Source organism: Oncorhynchus mykiss, chromosome 11 (assembly GCF_057628025.1).
Source record: "Oncorhynchus mykiss isolate SJ-2025 chromosome 11, ASM5762802v1, whole genome shotgun sequence".
NCBI lineage: Eukaryota > Metazoa > Chordata > Actinopteri > Salmoniformes > Salmonidae > Oncorhynchus > Oncorhynchus mykiss.
This window is the reverse complement of record NC_143032.1, coordinates 38,540,064-38,557,500: the sequence shown is the minus strand read 5'-3', so window position 1 is coordinate 38,557,500 and position 17,437 is coordinate 38,540,064. Positions and strand designations below refer to the sequence as shown.

Here is a 17,437-nt window from a genome sequence, read left to right as displayed (position 1 = left end):
AAACATTTCAGGGACATTTTCTCAAAAGTGGGGTTACAAGGTAATCAGCTTACAAAGCAAAATTACTTTCCCATTGTTCCTCAATTACAGTGTATGATATACCATGTTGTAGCACTGTTATCCAATGTAAAAACCACCATTTCAAATATTGCTACATTAGACCGAATCGAGACGGTCGGTCACATATGCAAATAAGAGACGGTCGGTCACATATGCAAATAAGTCTTAACCCTACAGCAGGTCTATTTAATTCCAGTCCTAGAGGGACATTTCTGGTTTGGGATTTATATATGGTTCTTCAAAGACTCATCATCCCATTTTTGTCTTTTCAGAGACTGTATAATGGCTCCCCTATGGCATTGCTTCCAAGAACCTCATTTGGTTCCAACTTGCACCTTTATTTTTGTGTACCATTCTACAAGGTCATATGGTTGCTACTTGTTATCAGGATAGTTTGCTACATTTAAGGTGCAACTTTTGTTTGTAGAAACCTGCGAACGGAACTGGTTAGAAACAGCATATATATTATTGTGAAGGAAAGTACCTGGCTATTTATGTGAATGTGAATGTACTGTGATGACTATGATTGAACTACCTATGAATAATGCTTCAATAAAGGTTGGAAAATTAATGTACCCATTCTTAGAACTAACACAATGCATTTGATTTTAAAGTGATTGTAATGACACTGTTAGCATGTTGATGGTCCATATTTCCTAAAGAAGTTTGCCTTTTCCTTACTGGGACCTGAAGGAGGGATGCCACCTGAGCACAAAGATCCAGTAATCTCCGCTACCAGTAATCACCATTTACCTCTATTGTTCTGTTGTGAACTATGTTCTGGCCGCTGATAGAGACCAGAGTTTTATCTGTAACCTACAAAACCAAGTGTACTGAGCAAGTATTCTGACATGCAAAACAACTTGGCCTCAATGGAGAGCCACTGCCAATATTTTTTATTGAATTTATTACAAAGAATAATACACCCAGAATAAAATGTTATATTAAATTTGTCTGAGAATCAAGGACATTAAGGCTCAGACTTTGCGCCATTGGTAATCTTGAAGCTGACGCCACGATTCTGACTGAACAAATGTGCAATTATCAGCCGGTAATGTAGGAGACATAAACTTGTTTGCCCTGTTGCCATTGTGCATGGTCAGATGAATAGGCTGCTTTATGTTTGTATATTTCACTTGAATAGCCTTGCAGTTCTGCCGGGTATTTTAGGCCCATATTGTAGCACATAAAGGAAAGTGCTGTCTTACAAAGCATGTTATATTTTATTTATCAGCAAACACCCTTATAATAAGCCCACTTTCTTGCATGAACCGTATTTTACGGGCTCTTGTAGAATGAACTGATCATGGAAATTGTATATTAGACTGCCCTATTTCCATCATAAACCAGAATTAACAGGCACTGGCCCTGAATTTGAGCAATATAGAAAAATGCAAGAAGTTCTATTTGGACCCCCAAGATTATATCATCACCTCTTATTCATGGCAGGTTATATTACAACATTAAAACAACCAAGGTCAATCAATGCTTAAAGAGTTTTGTGCATTCCAATCTCTGATCACTGCACAGTAGCAGTAGGCTAAAACTGTAACGATATTTGTTGTCGGAAGAAGAGGAATCATCGGACCAAAGCGCAGCGTGGTAAGTGGTCATGCTTGTTTATTTACAACTGAACACTATAACAAAATAAACAGGAGAATACCCGAAACAGTCCTGTAAGGTGAAAACACTAAACAGAAAGTAACTACCCACAAATAACCTGTGGGAAAACGCTACCTAAATATGGTTCCCAATCAGAGACAACGATAGACAGCTGTCTTCTGTCACTATTTGTCATTCTTCATTTGTGTGATTGATCAAATTCTCATATTTTCATTAATTTCCAGTGAAGATAGACAAAACAGGGGTTACTAATCAATTCTACATCTCAGGGTGAACGGTTGTCATCTGACAGTAATGAAAATAAATATTGCATGTGTAATTTGGTTGGCAGACAGGTTTTCATCAAAACTTTACAGACACAAGACTGGATCCAACTGCTACCATGAATACTCATCTCCAAGTAAACATGATTCCAATGTTCAAACTGTAAGCTTTTTGTTTTGCATTGCTTTGGCTTGCAACTTGTAGACTTAGAATATAAGTATTGACCTCTCTGAGGCCTCTACTTTATCATACCTTTATTTCAACAATGAACACAGACAGACCAAGGTCTCTTTTACAGCTGGGTCCTGCATATACATATATACATTTACACATACAGTTTAGGTACAATGATTAATAAACTACACAAGACAAACAAAACGATCACAGATAACACAATAAATACATAACGTAACATATACTGAGGATTAAAGCTAACTTTAACCACCAAAGCGTATCACAGCCCCTGTCATCCCCTATACAGGTTGAAAATGGCAGATTTTGGTATTGATAAGGGCCTACATTGGAATGCAGTGGCTGGTAGGTAACATGCTATACATGATGTCACAGCTCCGGTTCTTCGCTTCACAGCGCTGTATGGGTTTTGACTGACAGCTGTTATGAACTTGAGCACCGTGCGCAACAAGAAGATGCCCCCATACCTCCTGCTAATAGGGCAACTTTTGCACATTTGTTGTCTGAGTGAGGGAAATACTGTAAATTGAGAGGAGTCAATGTGTTCTGAAAAATGAGACGTTGAGGATTATAATAAATACCGCTATTTATTATAAATAGGGACAACATCATCAGAATTCCGGGAATACCTCAGGAGGCTGAAGAAATTCGGCTTGTCACCAAAAGCACTCACAAACTTCTACAGATGCACAATCGAGAGCATCCTGACGGGCTGTATCACCGCCTGGTACGGCAACTGCTCCGCCCACAACCGTAAGGCTCTCCAGAGGGTAGTGAGGTCTGCACAACGCATCACCGGGGGCAAACTACCTGCCCTCCAGGACACCTACACCACCCGATGTTACAGGAAGGCCATAAAGATAATCAAGGACATCAACCACCCGAGCCACTGCCTGTTCACCCCGCTATCATCCAGAAGGCGAGGTCAGTACAGGTGCATCAAAGCTGGGACCGATAGACTGAAAAACAGCTTCTATCTCAAGGCCATCAGACTGTTAAACAGCCACCACTAACATTGAGTGGCTGCTGCCAACACACTGACACTGACTCAACTCCAGCCACTTTAATAACGGGAATTGATGGGATATTATGTAAATACAATGCCTTGCGAAAGTATTCGGCCCCCTTGAACTTTGCGACCTTTTGCAACATTTCAGGCTTCAAACATAAAGATATAAAACTGTATTTTTTTGTGAAGAATCAACAACAAGTGGGACACAATCATGAAGTGGAACGACATTTATTGGATATTTCAAACTTTTTTAACAAATCAAAAACTGAAAAATTGGGCGTGCAAAATTATTCAGCCCCTTTACTTTCAGTGCCGCAAACTCTCTCCAGAAGTTCAGTGAGGATCTCTGAATGATCCAATGTTGACCTAAATGACTAATGATGATAAATACAATCCACCTGTGTGTAATCAAGTCTCCGTATAAATGCACCTGCACTGTGATAGTCTCAGAGGTCCGTTAAAAGCGCAGAGAGCATCATGAAGAACAAGGAACACACCAGGCAGGTCCGAGATACTGTTGTGAAGAAGTTTAAAGCCGGATTTGGATACAAAAACATTTCCCAAGCTTTAAACATCCCAAGGAGCACTGTGCAAGCGATAATATTGAAATGGAAGGAGTATCAGACCACTGCAAATCTACCAATACCTGGCCGTCCCTCTAAACTTTCAGCTCATACAAGGAGAAGACTGATCAGAGATGCAGCCAAGAGACCCATGATGCAGCCAAGAGGCCCAGGATGAACTGCAGAGATCTACAGCTAAGGTGGGAGACTCTGTCCATAAGACAACAATCAGTCGTATATTGCACAAATCTGGCCTTTATGGAAGAGTGGCAAGAAGAAAGCCATTTCGTAAAGATATCCATAAAAAGTGTCATTTAAAGTTTGCCACAAGCCACCTGGGAGACACACCAAACATGTGGAAGAAGGTGCTCTGGTCAGATGAAACCAAAATTGATATTTTTGGCAACAATGCAAAACGTTATGTTTGGCGTAAAAGCAACACAGCTGAACACACCATCCCCACTGTCAAACATGGTGGTGGCAGCATCATGGTTTGGGCCTGCTTTTCTTCAGCAGGGACAGGGAAGATGGTTAAAATTGATGGGAAGATGGATGGAGCCAAATACAGGATCATTCTGGAAGAAAACCTGATGGAGTCTGCAAAAGACCTGAGACTGGGACGGAGATTTGTCTTCCAACAAGACAATGATCCAAAACATAAAGCAAAATCTACAATGGAATGGTTCAAAAATAAACATATCCAGGTGTTAGAATGGCCAAGTCAAAGTCCAGACCTGAATCCAATTGAGAATCTGTGGAAAGAACTGAAAACTGCTGTTCACAAATGCTCTCCATCCAACCTCACTGAGCTCGAGCTGTTTTGCAAGGAGGAATGGGAAAAAATGTCAGTCTCTCGATGTGCAAAACTGATAGAGACATAGCCCAAGCGACTTACAGCTGTAATCGCAGCAAAAGGTGGCGCTACAAAGTATTAACTTAAGGGGGCTGAATAATTTTGCACGCCCAATTTTTCAGTTTTTGATTTGTTAAAAAAGTTTGAAATATCCAATAAATGTCGTTCCACTTCATGATTATGTCCCACTTGTTGTTGATTCTTCACAAAAAAATACAGTTTTATATCTTTATGTTTGAAGCCTGAAATGTGGCAAAAGGTTGCAAAGTTCAAGGGGGCCGAATACTTTCGCAAGGCACTGTATATCACTAGCCACTTTAAACAATGCTACCTTATATAATGTTACTTACCCTACATTATTCATCTCATATGCACGTATATACTGTACTCTATATCATCGACTGTATCCTTATGTAATACATGTATCACTAGCCACTTTAACTATGCCACTTTGTTTACATACTCATCTCATATGTATATACTGTACTCGATACCATCTATTGTATCTTGCCTATGCTGCTCCGTACCATCACTCATTCATATATCCTTATGTACATATTCTTTATCCCCTTACACTGTGTATAAGACAGTAGTTTTGGAATTGTTAGTTAGATTACTTGTTGGTTATTACTGCATTGTCGGAACTAGAAGCACAAGCATTTCGCTACACTCGCATTAACATCTGCTAACCATGTGTAAGTGACAAATAAAATTTGATTTGATTTGACTTGTGAAACAGACCAAACAGGCCAGGGAGGGGTTTGAGAAGTCAATGAGAGAAGTGACACGTTTCCTTAGTTGTTCATTTTCTCAAAATCTAAAGTCACAACCTAGATTCGAGGCAATGCCTTAGGTAGTTGAACATGTTATTACTCCAACCTCATCAAAGTAACAAAGTGACATGTTTTATTTTACTCAAAAACAACTTTATATCCAATGTGTGTCTTTGATTTGATGGCCTGCACGTGTGCAGTTTGGCACGAGAAGACCGTTAGACTCAATGACGTGTTTCTACACAGCTTAGCTAGCCAATGTCGCCATGATATCACCTACAAGTGTGATCGGGGATTTCTATTGGAGAAGCAGCTTCTGCCTATCTTTATACTGTACTATCTTTGAGGAGCCTATGTTTGTCTTTTTGTGAAGAAAATTTGCTGTGGGACACGCACTTGAATGGACTCTATGTGCACAAAAAGGACTATATGGTAGGCTTTCAAAAGGCACTTCAGACAAACACTAAGATCCTATTTTCTAACTTTACTAACCATGTTGGCAATAGAATACGCTTTCAAATAATGCCCACCTGACCCAGACAGATTTATAATGGAGCATTTTTGGATTGAGTAAACAACAGTAATTGTGTGATGGTTGGGACGCAGGGCTATGTTCCAAACATAAAACTAAATGTGTTCATGCTTCAGTTCCTCAATGGCAAAGCTAGGAGAGCTCAAAAAAGCACCTCATAGTGGAAGGCTCTTTCCTTGAGTCATAAAAGTGCTTTGAAATTATTTAGGAACAGTGGACAGTTTGGGAAGGTGTGTGTCCGTTTGGAGACACCAGTTAGACCTCTCACTCAATCCCATGTAATCATTTTTTCTTATAATGCACCTACTTAAACATTTCAATATTTTAATATTCTTATTATGTTACCGAATGTATCCAGAGTATTTTCAGATTTCATTATTGACAAATGCTGTGAAAAGTACAGTGTCTTGTCAGGTGAACTGTTGTGTCCTCACTTTTTGGTCTGATAATTTGCCCGTAATCTCCAAAGTGTTGTCCTTCAATTGCTACCATGGTGATGCATATGCTCTTTATAGTTATTCTGTTAGAAACATTTGCATTTGGCCTTATCCATACAGGCCAATTTTCTCGAGTGTGAAAATGAAAAAGTTCCACAGCACTTTTGTTGTATTGTCTGTCAGTGCTACATCCTGACAAATGTAACATAAACTGCAAAGTACGACAGTGGCAATACAAAATGGATTTGAGTGTGCGTATCACTGCGGATTACATTAAAAACGCAACATTCAAACCTGCCGTTTAAGCCGACCAACTTTGCAATGCCTTGATGAGTATTCAATATTGGCACAAATGATTAAGTTGATCATATTCATGCACGTTCACACCTGCTCCCCACCATTTGAGATAAGCAGGGATTATTGCTTGGAGACAAGTTTGAATTTATTTGTGATTGTCATGTGAATATCAATGACACAATTCAAACAAAGACAAACCCATAATTGCCCTGCTGTGCTTTGAGGCCATAGTTGGCAAATCTCTGAGCATGGGTTCTTAAAACTTTTTCAGCCTGGGACCCAAATGAGAAATTCTCTTTTCCTGTGATCCAAGCTTATGAAAATATGCAATTATGCAAAAATATTAGTACATTTCATTACCCTTATGCCTAGAACAAATGCAATATCGACAAAAACAAATAACAATTAAATGAAATACAATAAATAAATAAATATCTATTCATGTTTATTTTTCCTCATTAAAACACATATATGTCTAGGTTGGAACAGTACAGATGAAAAATGATCAGGCCAACTGCACATCTTACTGTAGAAAGTATTGTTGAAAGTCTAAGTTGGATCTGTTGCTGTTAAAATACAATAACTGTATTGTTTATTCTGAACTGGAATACACTGATTGATCAAATCACAGGTTGACGTTTTCAACAAGCATATTCTGGACTCAGGTTTTGACAGTGCAAGAGGTAATGCTTGGCATTGAGTCTGTTTCTGTACTTGTTTTTTAAGTAGGCCAGAGTTGAGAACCCTGACTCGCATAAGTATGTGGTGCCAAATTGGATCAAAGCATCTACTGTTTTCTTAGTCAGGCAGGAGACCACTTCCTTCTGTAGATGAGCAACCCAGTGACGCCTGTGACGCAACTTCTGCTTTTGGATGTTAAGACAACACTCCATCTTAACTCCTCCACATTTACTTTGAACAGTGCATCAAGATCAGTGTGTAGAGGGGGGGGGGGATCTAGTTTCAGGTGTTTTTTATGCCTGCTACGTTAGGCAAGCCTTGATCTGACATTACATTCCCTATGCCTTGTAATGAGCTCTCATCTGCTCCTTGGGCACCTCTGTCTGCCATGTAGACCTGGGACCTGTGCCTTGTCACATGGCCAACTGTCCTCAAGCCCCTCATCTTTTATTTGACATCCCAGAGGCGTGATTAAGACAAGGTCTTCCCAGATCTCTGGGCCATAAGGTCTACCGTGTGTAAGGACTAGCAACCGCAGCCTAATTACTTTAATTAAATGAATGATTTCCCCTAAATTGAACCCATTCATCACGGGTAGCCGGTCTATGCCCATTAATGATTTAAAACCATCTATAAAGGAGTTATGGAGGATGAGGTGCTCGGCCGGCTCCATTATTTTACTGCACTGTAAATTGCCCTGAGCAGCTATTTACAAAGAGCGGGATGCATTATTCATATGCTTTCCTAACAACTTCAGATGAAGACATTGGCGAAACCCTGCGATGTAAATAAACCAGAGTGTGACTTGGTGTGCTTGTGTTCACTGTGTGTGTGTGGAACTGGGAGCTCATCAGATGATGCACTAAACTACTCTCTCTCCCCCCGTTGGACATGAGACACCAAGCCCTTGTAGTGTAAGCCCTCTACTTCCTTAAGTCAGAGCCCTGTACTGTACACCCGTTGACTCAGGGCTGCCTAATCCTAAGGAGATCTCACAGCCTATGATATGAACGTTATGAGCAAAACACTGCATTGGCCTGGAAAATACTCTTACCACTGCCAGTAGAAGCCTAGCATAGGCTCTATTTCAACTTTATTTACACCAAATTGTACTGAACCTCAATGTCTTCACTTGTTTGCATCTATGCCTATCAGCCTGAGGAAGATACGACACGCAGATGCAATGTTCTCCTGTCTCTGGAACTGCATGATGAGAATACTGCGCCTGTATGTGCTTGCGGCTGTCATGTCACTTAACCCTGAAGATTGGAAGACATTATCTGGCACTTGGCATTTGGCGCCTGTTATTCCTCTCCCTGGCAGATTGTCACATGAATTTGAAATGGAGGCTTAATCAATATTTCCATTCACACAGGATTGGCTCACGGTGTCCCCAAGCGCCTTGTGGTACGCATTTGTTTCCGTGGCAAAACACCTCGGGAGGTGCTCCATTACATGTCCCTTTGGATTTGAATAATCTGCCATCTCTGAACTCGCTAGATTCATTGCTCTACTTTGGGGTTTTGTGTCTTTGTTTGTCTAAGCAGGTAAAATCACAGTGTTTTGAAACCACAACAGTTAACACTGTAGAAACAACCTCTGTGTGTGGATAAGGACCCTCTTCAGCATTTATCTACGTCACAACTTGCTAATACAATTGTGTCTATGAATAACATGCACTGCCTGACAGACAAATGAATGCCACAGATTCAGTTTCATGTTTATAATGAAGCATAGGCTGTGTTCATTAATATCCGAAGTGAGAGAGATGAGAGTGGGAGAGAGATACATTAAGGATATTTAAGATTGTGGTGGGTAGAGTGAGATTAAGAGAGAGAGAGGGAGACCGACAACATACAACAGAAACGAGGACAAACAAACAGAGGGAGTTGCAGAGAAAGAGGCTCACCCAATGCTGACATCTCCGGTACCCCGGCCATGTAGTGCCTGTCCATGAACTTGGGCTCATTGTCATTGATGTCCTGGACCTTGACCAGGAACTCTGACCTGGGCTCCACAGGGATGTTGGTGATCCGGTCCACGGCCTGGGCCTGAAGCGTGTAATAGGCCTGCTCCTCCCGGTCCAGACGCTTGGTGGCGTGGATGTCACCTGTGTTCTCGTCGATGGTGAAGATGGAGGTGGAGCCCTCTCCTGAGAGCACGTATTTCACCTTGCCATCCCCTTTGTCCACGTCTGAGTGGAGCTGTTATTAGAGACCAGAGACCAGTCAGTGGATGGGAGACATTCAGAAGGATTGGAGACTTATAATAACATATCCAATCATATACTTCACTATCATGATCAATCCATTATGTTCATCTGTATTATTTTAACATAGTTTCAAGGGTGGGTTTTCATGTGCAGAAACATGGTGCCAAAAAAATGAACAACTCTTTGAACAAGTGAACAAAGTGCACATTGTTTGTAAAACAGGAGACCAGAAGTCTTAAATCTCTGAGCATGGCTGTATGTCTGCTATATAAATGCACTCTGGCAGGAATAAGGAGCGTCACGTTGAGTCAACACAATTCTGTAGGATGTGAAGCCCAGAGCTGCCCAGGGATTACAGTGTGGTACGTTTGAAGGAGGGTTATTTCTCAAGCACTTCACTGCGTCTGGCATTATCCATTTTTGTTTCCAAGTCAATAGGTGTATCAAATGACTGCCTGGTTATCGCTGCAGGCTTAGTGTATGTTTTATATATCCAATAGAGTCTCGGCCAGAAACCAACGGTATTTTATTAATGGATTGCATCAGGCTGTTGATGAATGGCATGTCTGGGGCATAATGATGGTTTGGTTGCATGGGCATGCCTCAGCGTGCTCCTCCTGACACTCCAATAGGGAGGCCACATGTTTATTCACCATCCCCTGCTGTCAGGAGCAATTTTGAGGTAAATTGTCAACCGCTGTAGAGATTCAACATTTAATCTTGAGAAAGCCATCCGTGGCAGTGTGTTTAGGTAAATACCACGGACAGGGAGGACAAAGCTGACAGCCCACAAAGCATGCAACTAAACGTCACAGGTCAACTAAATGCAGTATGTAGTCTCTCTCTCAAAACATCAGTTGTTAGCTTTATGCTTGGCTTTTTTAACACTTTCTTCAATACCTGCTGTAGAAGTAGAAGGGACCCTATGGACTTCAAGTGTTTTACTTTAAATCTATTCAGAAGTTAGTGTATTACATAAAACTTGTTCCACAGTAGGTCCTATTAAAAAGTGTATCCCTGTAGAATACCGCTTCCTTCAGTTAATCTAACTTGTTTTTAAACCGTCACTGCTCATTTACAGGTGCTATTTCAAACTTCTACTGTTATTATGTGCAACTTTCATCAAACACCATAGTTGCTTCTCTTAAAAAAATGTAAATATCCCTTTTGTAATTCTTGTCTTTGACTCCGTTGATGTGAGCCTAGCACATCAGCGTACTTTAAAGACACTGACGGCAGCGATGCAGCGAGAGTACAAATGGTTGAGTGGAACAGAACAGAAAACCTCCAGTGAAATCAATGATGACACTTATCGCCACTTTGTATGCAGACAGTCCTCCTGGGACAATCGTGTTTGCTTTGTGTTCACTTGTTTACCTTAGAGTGTAAAAAGACTGGAAGAGTAAAACTAAGGAAAAACAATGTCGGCAAGGCCATCTCTCACCTGTTATTATCCATATTACGATATAATGGCACATTTTCATCACAATCACTGAGAGGCCGTTTGGTTTTTAATGGTTCTGGAGTCGCTTAATGGGGTTTTAATTTTCGCTGTACTGTTCAGTCACAGTGTGTTAGCGAGGTTATTATTTCACTGTCCATGTCTCTTTTCTTCCTCCCTGTTTGGCAGACATACTTTGTAGAAAACGGCAAAGACGACTGGAGGCCTTGGAAGAAAATGATAAATAAATCAAATCAGAGATGCATGTTTCAAGCTTTGAATTTCCACTAATCTCTCAGGAGTAGAGCGAGAGAGTTTTCTTCCATTCAATGGACAATGTGTACACAGTTTTGAGCCAAGTGAAAATACAGTCCATACCCAGAAGCATCCTGTGAGCAACACTGGCTCTGGTACACTCAAACAGCCTATTGGCTACAGCTACTGCACCGGAGCACGTCAATCAACAATCGCCCTGCAGAATCGTTTCACAGAGCACTGCGGTTCGAACACTGAGTGTAATGGGGTTTCCACAGGGATGATGACATGGTTCACAAACAAACCAAAATAAAACCCTTAAAGAAACAGTATTGGTTGATCTGACTGTGTTTTGTACTTGTGGGGTACTGTAATACACTTCTTCATGTTGTGGGGAAAATTAAAGGAAGCATACAGTGGGGCAAAAAAGTATTTAGTCAGCCACCTATGTAATTTTCATCATAGGTACACTTCAACTATGACAGACAAAATGAGAAAAAAAATCCAGAAAATCACATTGTAGGATTTTTTATGAATTTATTTGCAAATTATGGTGGAAAATAAGTATTTGGTCACCTACAAACAAGCAAGATTTCTGGCACTCACAGACCTGTAACTTCTTCTTTAAGAGGCTCCTCTGTCCTCCACTCGTTACCTGTATTAATGGCACCTGTTTGAACTTGTTATCAGTATAAAAGACACCTGTCCACAACTTCAAACAGTCACACTCCAAACTCCACTATGGCCAAGACCAAAGAGCTGTCAAAGAAACAAAATTGTAGACCTGCACCAGGCTGGGAAGACTGAATCTGCAATAGGTAAGCAGCTTGGTTTGAAGAAATCAACCGTGGGAGCAATTATTAGGAAATGGAAGACATACAAGACCACTGATAATCTCCCTCGATCTGGGGCTCCACGCAAGATCTCACCCCGTGGGGTCAAAATGATCACAAGACCGGTGAGCAAAAATCACAGAACCAAATGGGGGGAACTAGTGAATGACCTGCAGAGAGCTGGGACCAAAGTAACAAAGCCTACCATCAGTAAAACACTACGCCGCCAGGGACTCAAATCCTGCAGTGCCAGACGTGTCCCCCTGCTTAAGGCAGTACATGTCCAGGCCCGTCTGAAGTTTGCTAGAGAGCATTTGGATGATCCAGAAGAAGATTGGGAGAATGTCATATGGTCAGATGAAACCAAAATATAACTTTTTGGTCAAAACTCAACTCGTTGTGTTTGGAGGACAAAGAATGCTGAGTTGCATCCAAAGAACACCATACCTACTGTGAATTATGGGGGTGAAAACATCATGCTTTGGGGCTGTTTTTCTGCAAAGGGACCAGGACGACTGATCTGTGTGAAGGAAAGAATGAATGGGGCCATGTATCGTGAGATTTTGAGTGAAAACCTCCTTCCATCAGCAAGGGCATTGAAGATGAAACGTGGCTGGGTCTTTCAGCATGACAATGATCCTAAACACACCACCCGGGCATTGAAGGAGTGGCTTCGTAAGAAGCATTTCAAGGTCCTGGAGTGGCCTAGCCAGTCTCCAGATCTCAACCCTATAGAACATATTTGAAGGGAGTTGAAAGTCCGTGTTGCCCAGCAACAGCCCCAAAACATCACTGCTCTAGAGGAGATCTGCATGGAGGAATGGGCCAAAATACCAGCAACAGTATGTGAAAACCTTGTGAAGACTTACAGAAAACGTTTGACCTCTGTCATTGCCAACAAAGGGTATATAACAAAGCATTGAGATAAACTTTTGTTATTGACCAAATACTTATTTACCACCATAATTTGCAAATAAATTCATAAAAAAATCCTACAATGTGATTTTCTGGATTTTTTTTCTCATTTTGTCTGTCATAGTTGAAGTGTACCTATGATGAAAATTACAGGCCTCATCTTTAAGTGGGAGAACTTGTACAATTGGTGGCTGACTAAATACTTTTTTGCCCCACTGTATATTGATTGGTTAACCAATCTTAAACTGCACAAAGATTAATAATACACCAGTAACTGAAATGGTTGTTCCAGTTTAGATTACTTAGGTAGTCTCTTCCATCAATCTTCTCTACCCTGGCAGTCATTCTGATTGTAGGTTGTGGATTATTAAATGTCCAAATGTTGGAAATCCTCACTTTGGCTAGGTACTAAAAGGAATTACACATCACTTTGCAAACCAGTATAATGTTACTTGAAGGCCTGATGTGGCCTGTAAACAAGGCATTTACTAACACAACCGTGTTAGGCTTTAACTAGGCCCTCAAAAATAAGTCAGATGGACATTTTCAGAGGGTTCTAGGAAGACCCATTCAAAGATAAAAGTGTATATATATATATTTATTGTTGGACATAAAACTGTAAAAATACCAGGAAATCAGCTCCAACTGATTTTAATTTAAGAAATATGTTCCCAAGTATTCTCACACATAATATAGAGACACATTATCATATACAAATGTAAGCACGGTTTGAAATTATTATGTTTTAGTCAAACATGTCTGTTTGGGTGTCTTGAGGTCAATTTGCAGTCTAAAAAATATTTGGAATTATGTTTTGGCCCCCCGACCAACTGCTTAAGAAAAACATGAAGCTGAATCTAATTGATGATTCATGCTTTAGAAGATAAAAGGCTTCTTGGTTGATTGATTTTGAAATTTGATTTTATTTCAGGTTTATTGGTCGCATACACAGTTTTGCAGGTGTTTTGCAGCAAAATGCTTAAGTTACTAGCTCCTAACTGTCAATGTCAAATCACTGTGCATGGCTGAGCGTGTAGTGGCATAGATATAGGCTAGAGTATATTTTCTTTCCTTTGCAATGGAAAAAGGGTTAGTAACACTGCTTTATATGACTGGAGATATAATACGACAAATCAATTTATGATATGGTAAACATACTGTACTATAATAATTGTCTATATTGTTGAATGGGTGAGATTAAATTATTCTGTTTTGTATTGTCCCATTAAATAAAATGTATTTCTTATAGCCTAAACTATTCTTTCTTTCTTTTACAATTTAAACACATTTAGCATAGACAATGTAATTATTGTGGTAGTCTTAGGCAAACCAACTTTATTGTCACAGTGGCACTTCAAGGGCCACTCAGGCCTTCTGGGAGAAAAGTATCTGGCAATGAACTTGGTGTTAGTAGTTGTGCATGTTTTAAGCTAAGGATGTCATCATCTCCTTCTTCCAGACATTTCATTACCTAGATTACAAGGGTTGGATTTGCACTAAACAATTATATGTCAGCACAAGGCATGCATGTACAACATCTAGTATAATGATCATTTGCCTTACATACATTGTCTACTAGTATCGTTTTTAAACTGAGAAAACATGGAATATGGAAACAATGTGTAAATTAAGCTATTCTCTGCTTCAGATGCCTTCTGTCAAGGGATGCGTTCCAAATTCCAGTAAACTAATGCTATCGTACTGTAGGCCAGTGGTTCCCAACTTCAGTCCTCGAGTACCCCAACAGTACACATTTTTATTGTAGCCCGGGACAAGCACACCTGATTCAATTGTCAACTAATCATCAGGCCCTCAATGAGTTTAATCAGGTATGTTTGTCTAGAATGGTCTCATAGACTGGACGTAACATAGTAAATGTAAATCTGGGACACTCAAATGAATATGATATGTTACGTTTGGTATGGCTACATAAGACCAATGTCCCTCTAAGCTTCACGCATGTGCGGGTGCACAGCTCCCCCAGAGAGAAGCACCAGATTGAACATTCTAGAGTTTACTCCGTTAGTGTCTCACTATCAATGTTTCCCTTTATTGTGGGAGTTATGATCAAATCAATGCAAAGATAGCCACTTCCAATGCAACAAAACACAGTATGCAAAACTAACTATGTAACAGATTTGGTTCTAGGCAGAGCGCATCGTATTTTGAGGCTTGAATAACCTAAATAGCGAATAGGCAGAGAGTAGCATAATTTGTCTGATTTTCTATAATAATGGTATGGGAATACTAATTACTTTTATTGTGTAAAGAAAGGAGTTTCTTGCATCAAACAACAAAATGTTCAGTCACCTCCTTGTCTGAAGGACAAGTGGATAAACAGGTTCATGTCAAACCCATAGGTTTCATGTAATCCAGTTCTACATTAAAAACCACACATTGGTTACTACTGTAGGCTGAACGATAACCACTATTTTTGTGTTCAAATCTTATGTGATGCATTTTCTCCATTCTTTTCTTATGGTATGCCACTCTGGTGCCACTCTACATTATGGTCAAATAGCCACAGTAGCCTGTGTTCACAGTAATCAGGTGTCGGAAGTTGCACAGCATTTTCACAACGTTCAATCTTTTTGCTATTTTTTTTTACTACATGCTACTTTTTAGTTACTTTGCAACTACTTAGCATATTAGCTAACCCATTCCCCTGACCTTAACCTTTTAGCTAAACCTTCCCCAACCCTACCGTTAACAATTTTAATTTACAATGATGAACACATCAAGATAACTAACTAGCTAATATGAAGTTAGCTAGCTGGTGATATTTAATTCATTTAGCTAGATATACTAACTAGCTAACATTACATTAGCGGTTCATTTTGGTTAGCATACACAGTAAGTTCCTATAGCTAGCTAGCTAAACATATATTTACTTACTTGAATAGGTTCTCCCACAGCCTCCGTTTTCTGGGTCATTATAAAAACTAAATAATTGGCAATCTTCCCTATGTTTCCGGTGGTAGCAAAATGCAGCCAGCAATTGGAGGACTTCCACCCGCCGAGCTTCCACCAGACAAACTCTGGTCTTCTAACATTGCACCCGGTGAGGTTGCTATGTGATTTGAAACCACTCTATAGGAGATATAATTTTATTTTTTGGATTGTAACCAATACGGTCTAGGACTATCACCTCCCACATTCCATTCCACTTCATATTGGGGTTTAATATCGGTTTCACTTTGTTTAAATATGGATCAAATGTGTTAAAATCACTAGATGACATTCACAAAATTTGTAAGCTACAGCAAGGAGTCAATGAGAAAATTGGAGGAAAATTTTTAGACAAGTGCTTCCACAGAGCATTACTGCTACAAAGCTGATGCTAGCTAGCATATTTTTCATTGAAATAACATGGTTGGTTAACTAGCTACTGCACCATTAGAGACTTCTGGCTAGCCTGTAACTAATGGAAGAGGAAAGCCTATAGAACAATAACATCTAGCTACAAGTTAGTAGTAGTAACAATATTTGAAACCACCACATGTGCATAATCTGTGTCTGTATTATATTCCATATTTTGTTTTACATTTGTACTGCTCTACAGACCATCAGCTGGAAGAATATTGAATTCTATTGAAAGTTGAATAAACTCTGATTAAAATACTGTTGTGCCTCTCTTTCAGTCACCAAGCAAACCTCTGCCAAGCACACCTCTGTCTCTGACAGCTTCTCCCGTGCTGAGCACCGATGGACAGTGCCCATGAGAGCTGCCGTTGATGGGTTCCTGGCCAAGGACCACAGGGGGAAAGACAAACTATTTTAATGTTTATTGCACCTTATAGAATTGTTTTTTTCCCATACAAGATCTAGAACGAGTGTGCCTCAGAGTGGTTGGGTACTCTGAGGTTGGACCAGTCTGTTGAACAGCGCTACAGTGTCTTCCAACCCCTCTGTCTGAGTCCCAAGTAATTATGCTGCAATAACTTGTCCCGGGGGCGAGGGTCAGCTTTTCTTATCTGGTGTACTGTGTGTTCTTAGGCATGCTTCCACTAATCCCTATCTCTCAGTGTCTCCCCTCCCGGATGACCTGAGCCCCTGGTTGTGCTGCTGATCCCGTGCTGCTGGTACAACTGCAGCGTTGGTGCTACCTTGTCCCGGATCCCTGCTGATTGAGCTCAGCCAGGTAGTCACTGGGCTTCTGCCTCCGCATTGCTTGCTCTTTGTGGTTTTAGGCTGGGTATCTGTAACGCATTTTTCTGACAACTGCTGATGAAAAAGGTAATGATAATGAAACCCCCCATTGAATCAAACTAGTTCACAAAACATGCACTCAGCGTTTGTATGCTTAAGTACCACATGATTAATGTGAGTTTCACATCTTGGTTGTTGCAGCTTGGTGGGGGCCCAAGAGCTTTTCTCTGTGCAAAATGGACCTGTATAAACTGCCCAAATCTTGCCTGCCTCTCATGATTGTAAGTACCTACCACCATGTGTTTATTCAAGTGTGGTGGATATTTGCACGTTGGCAGTGGAGAG

At 40.4% G+C, this 17,437-nt stretch overlaps 1 protein-coding gene across 1 annotated transcript in view; it reads right to left on the bottom strand.

The window, feature by feature from the left end:
- The window catches only part of LOC110535674 (cadherin-7-like), a 94,156-nt gene extending 77,045 nt beyond the window's left edge, over nucleotides 1-17,111 (bottom strand). The window contains exons 1-3 of the mRNA XM_090189051.1: nucleotides 17,050-17,111; nucleotides 16,598-16,685; nucleotides 9,197-9,491 (exon numbers count right to left, since the gene is read on the bottom strand). Coding sequence (XP_090045177.1) covers nucleotides 9,197-9,491; nucleotides 16,598-16,685; nucleotides 17,050-17,111 — 445 coding nt within the window. The remainder of the gene's footprint in view (nucleotides 1-9,196; nucleotides 9,492-16,597; nucleotides 16,686-17,049) is intronic.
- Nucleotides 17,112-17,437: the final 326 nt, after the last annotated feature.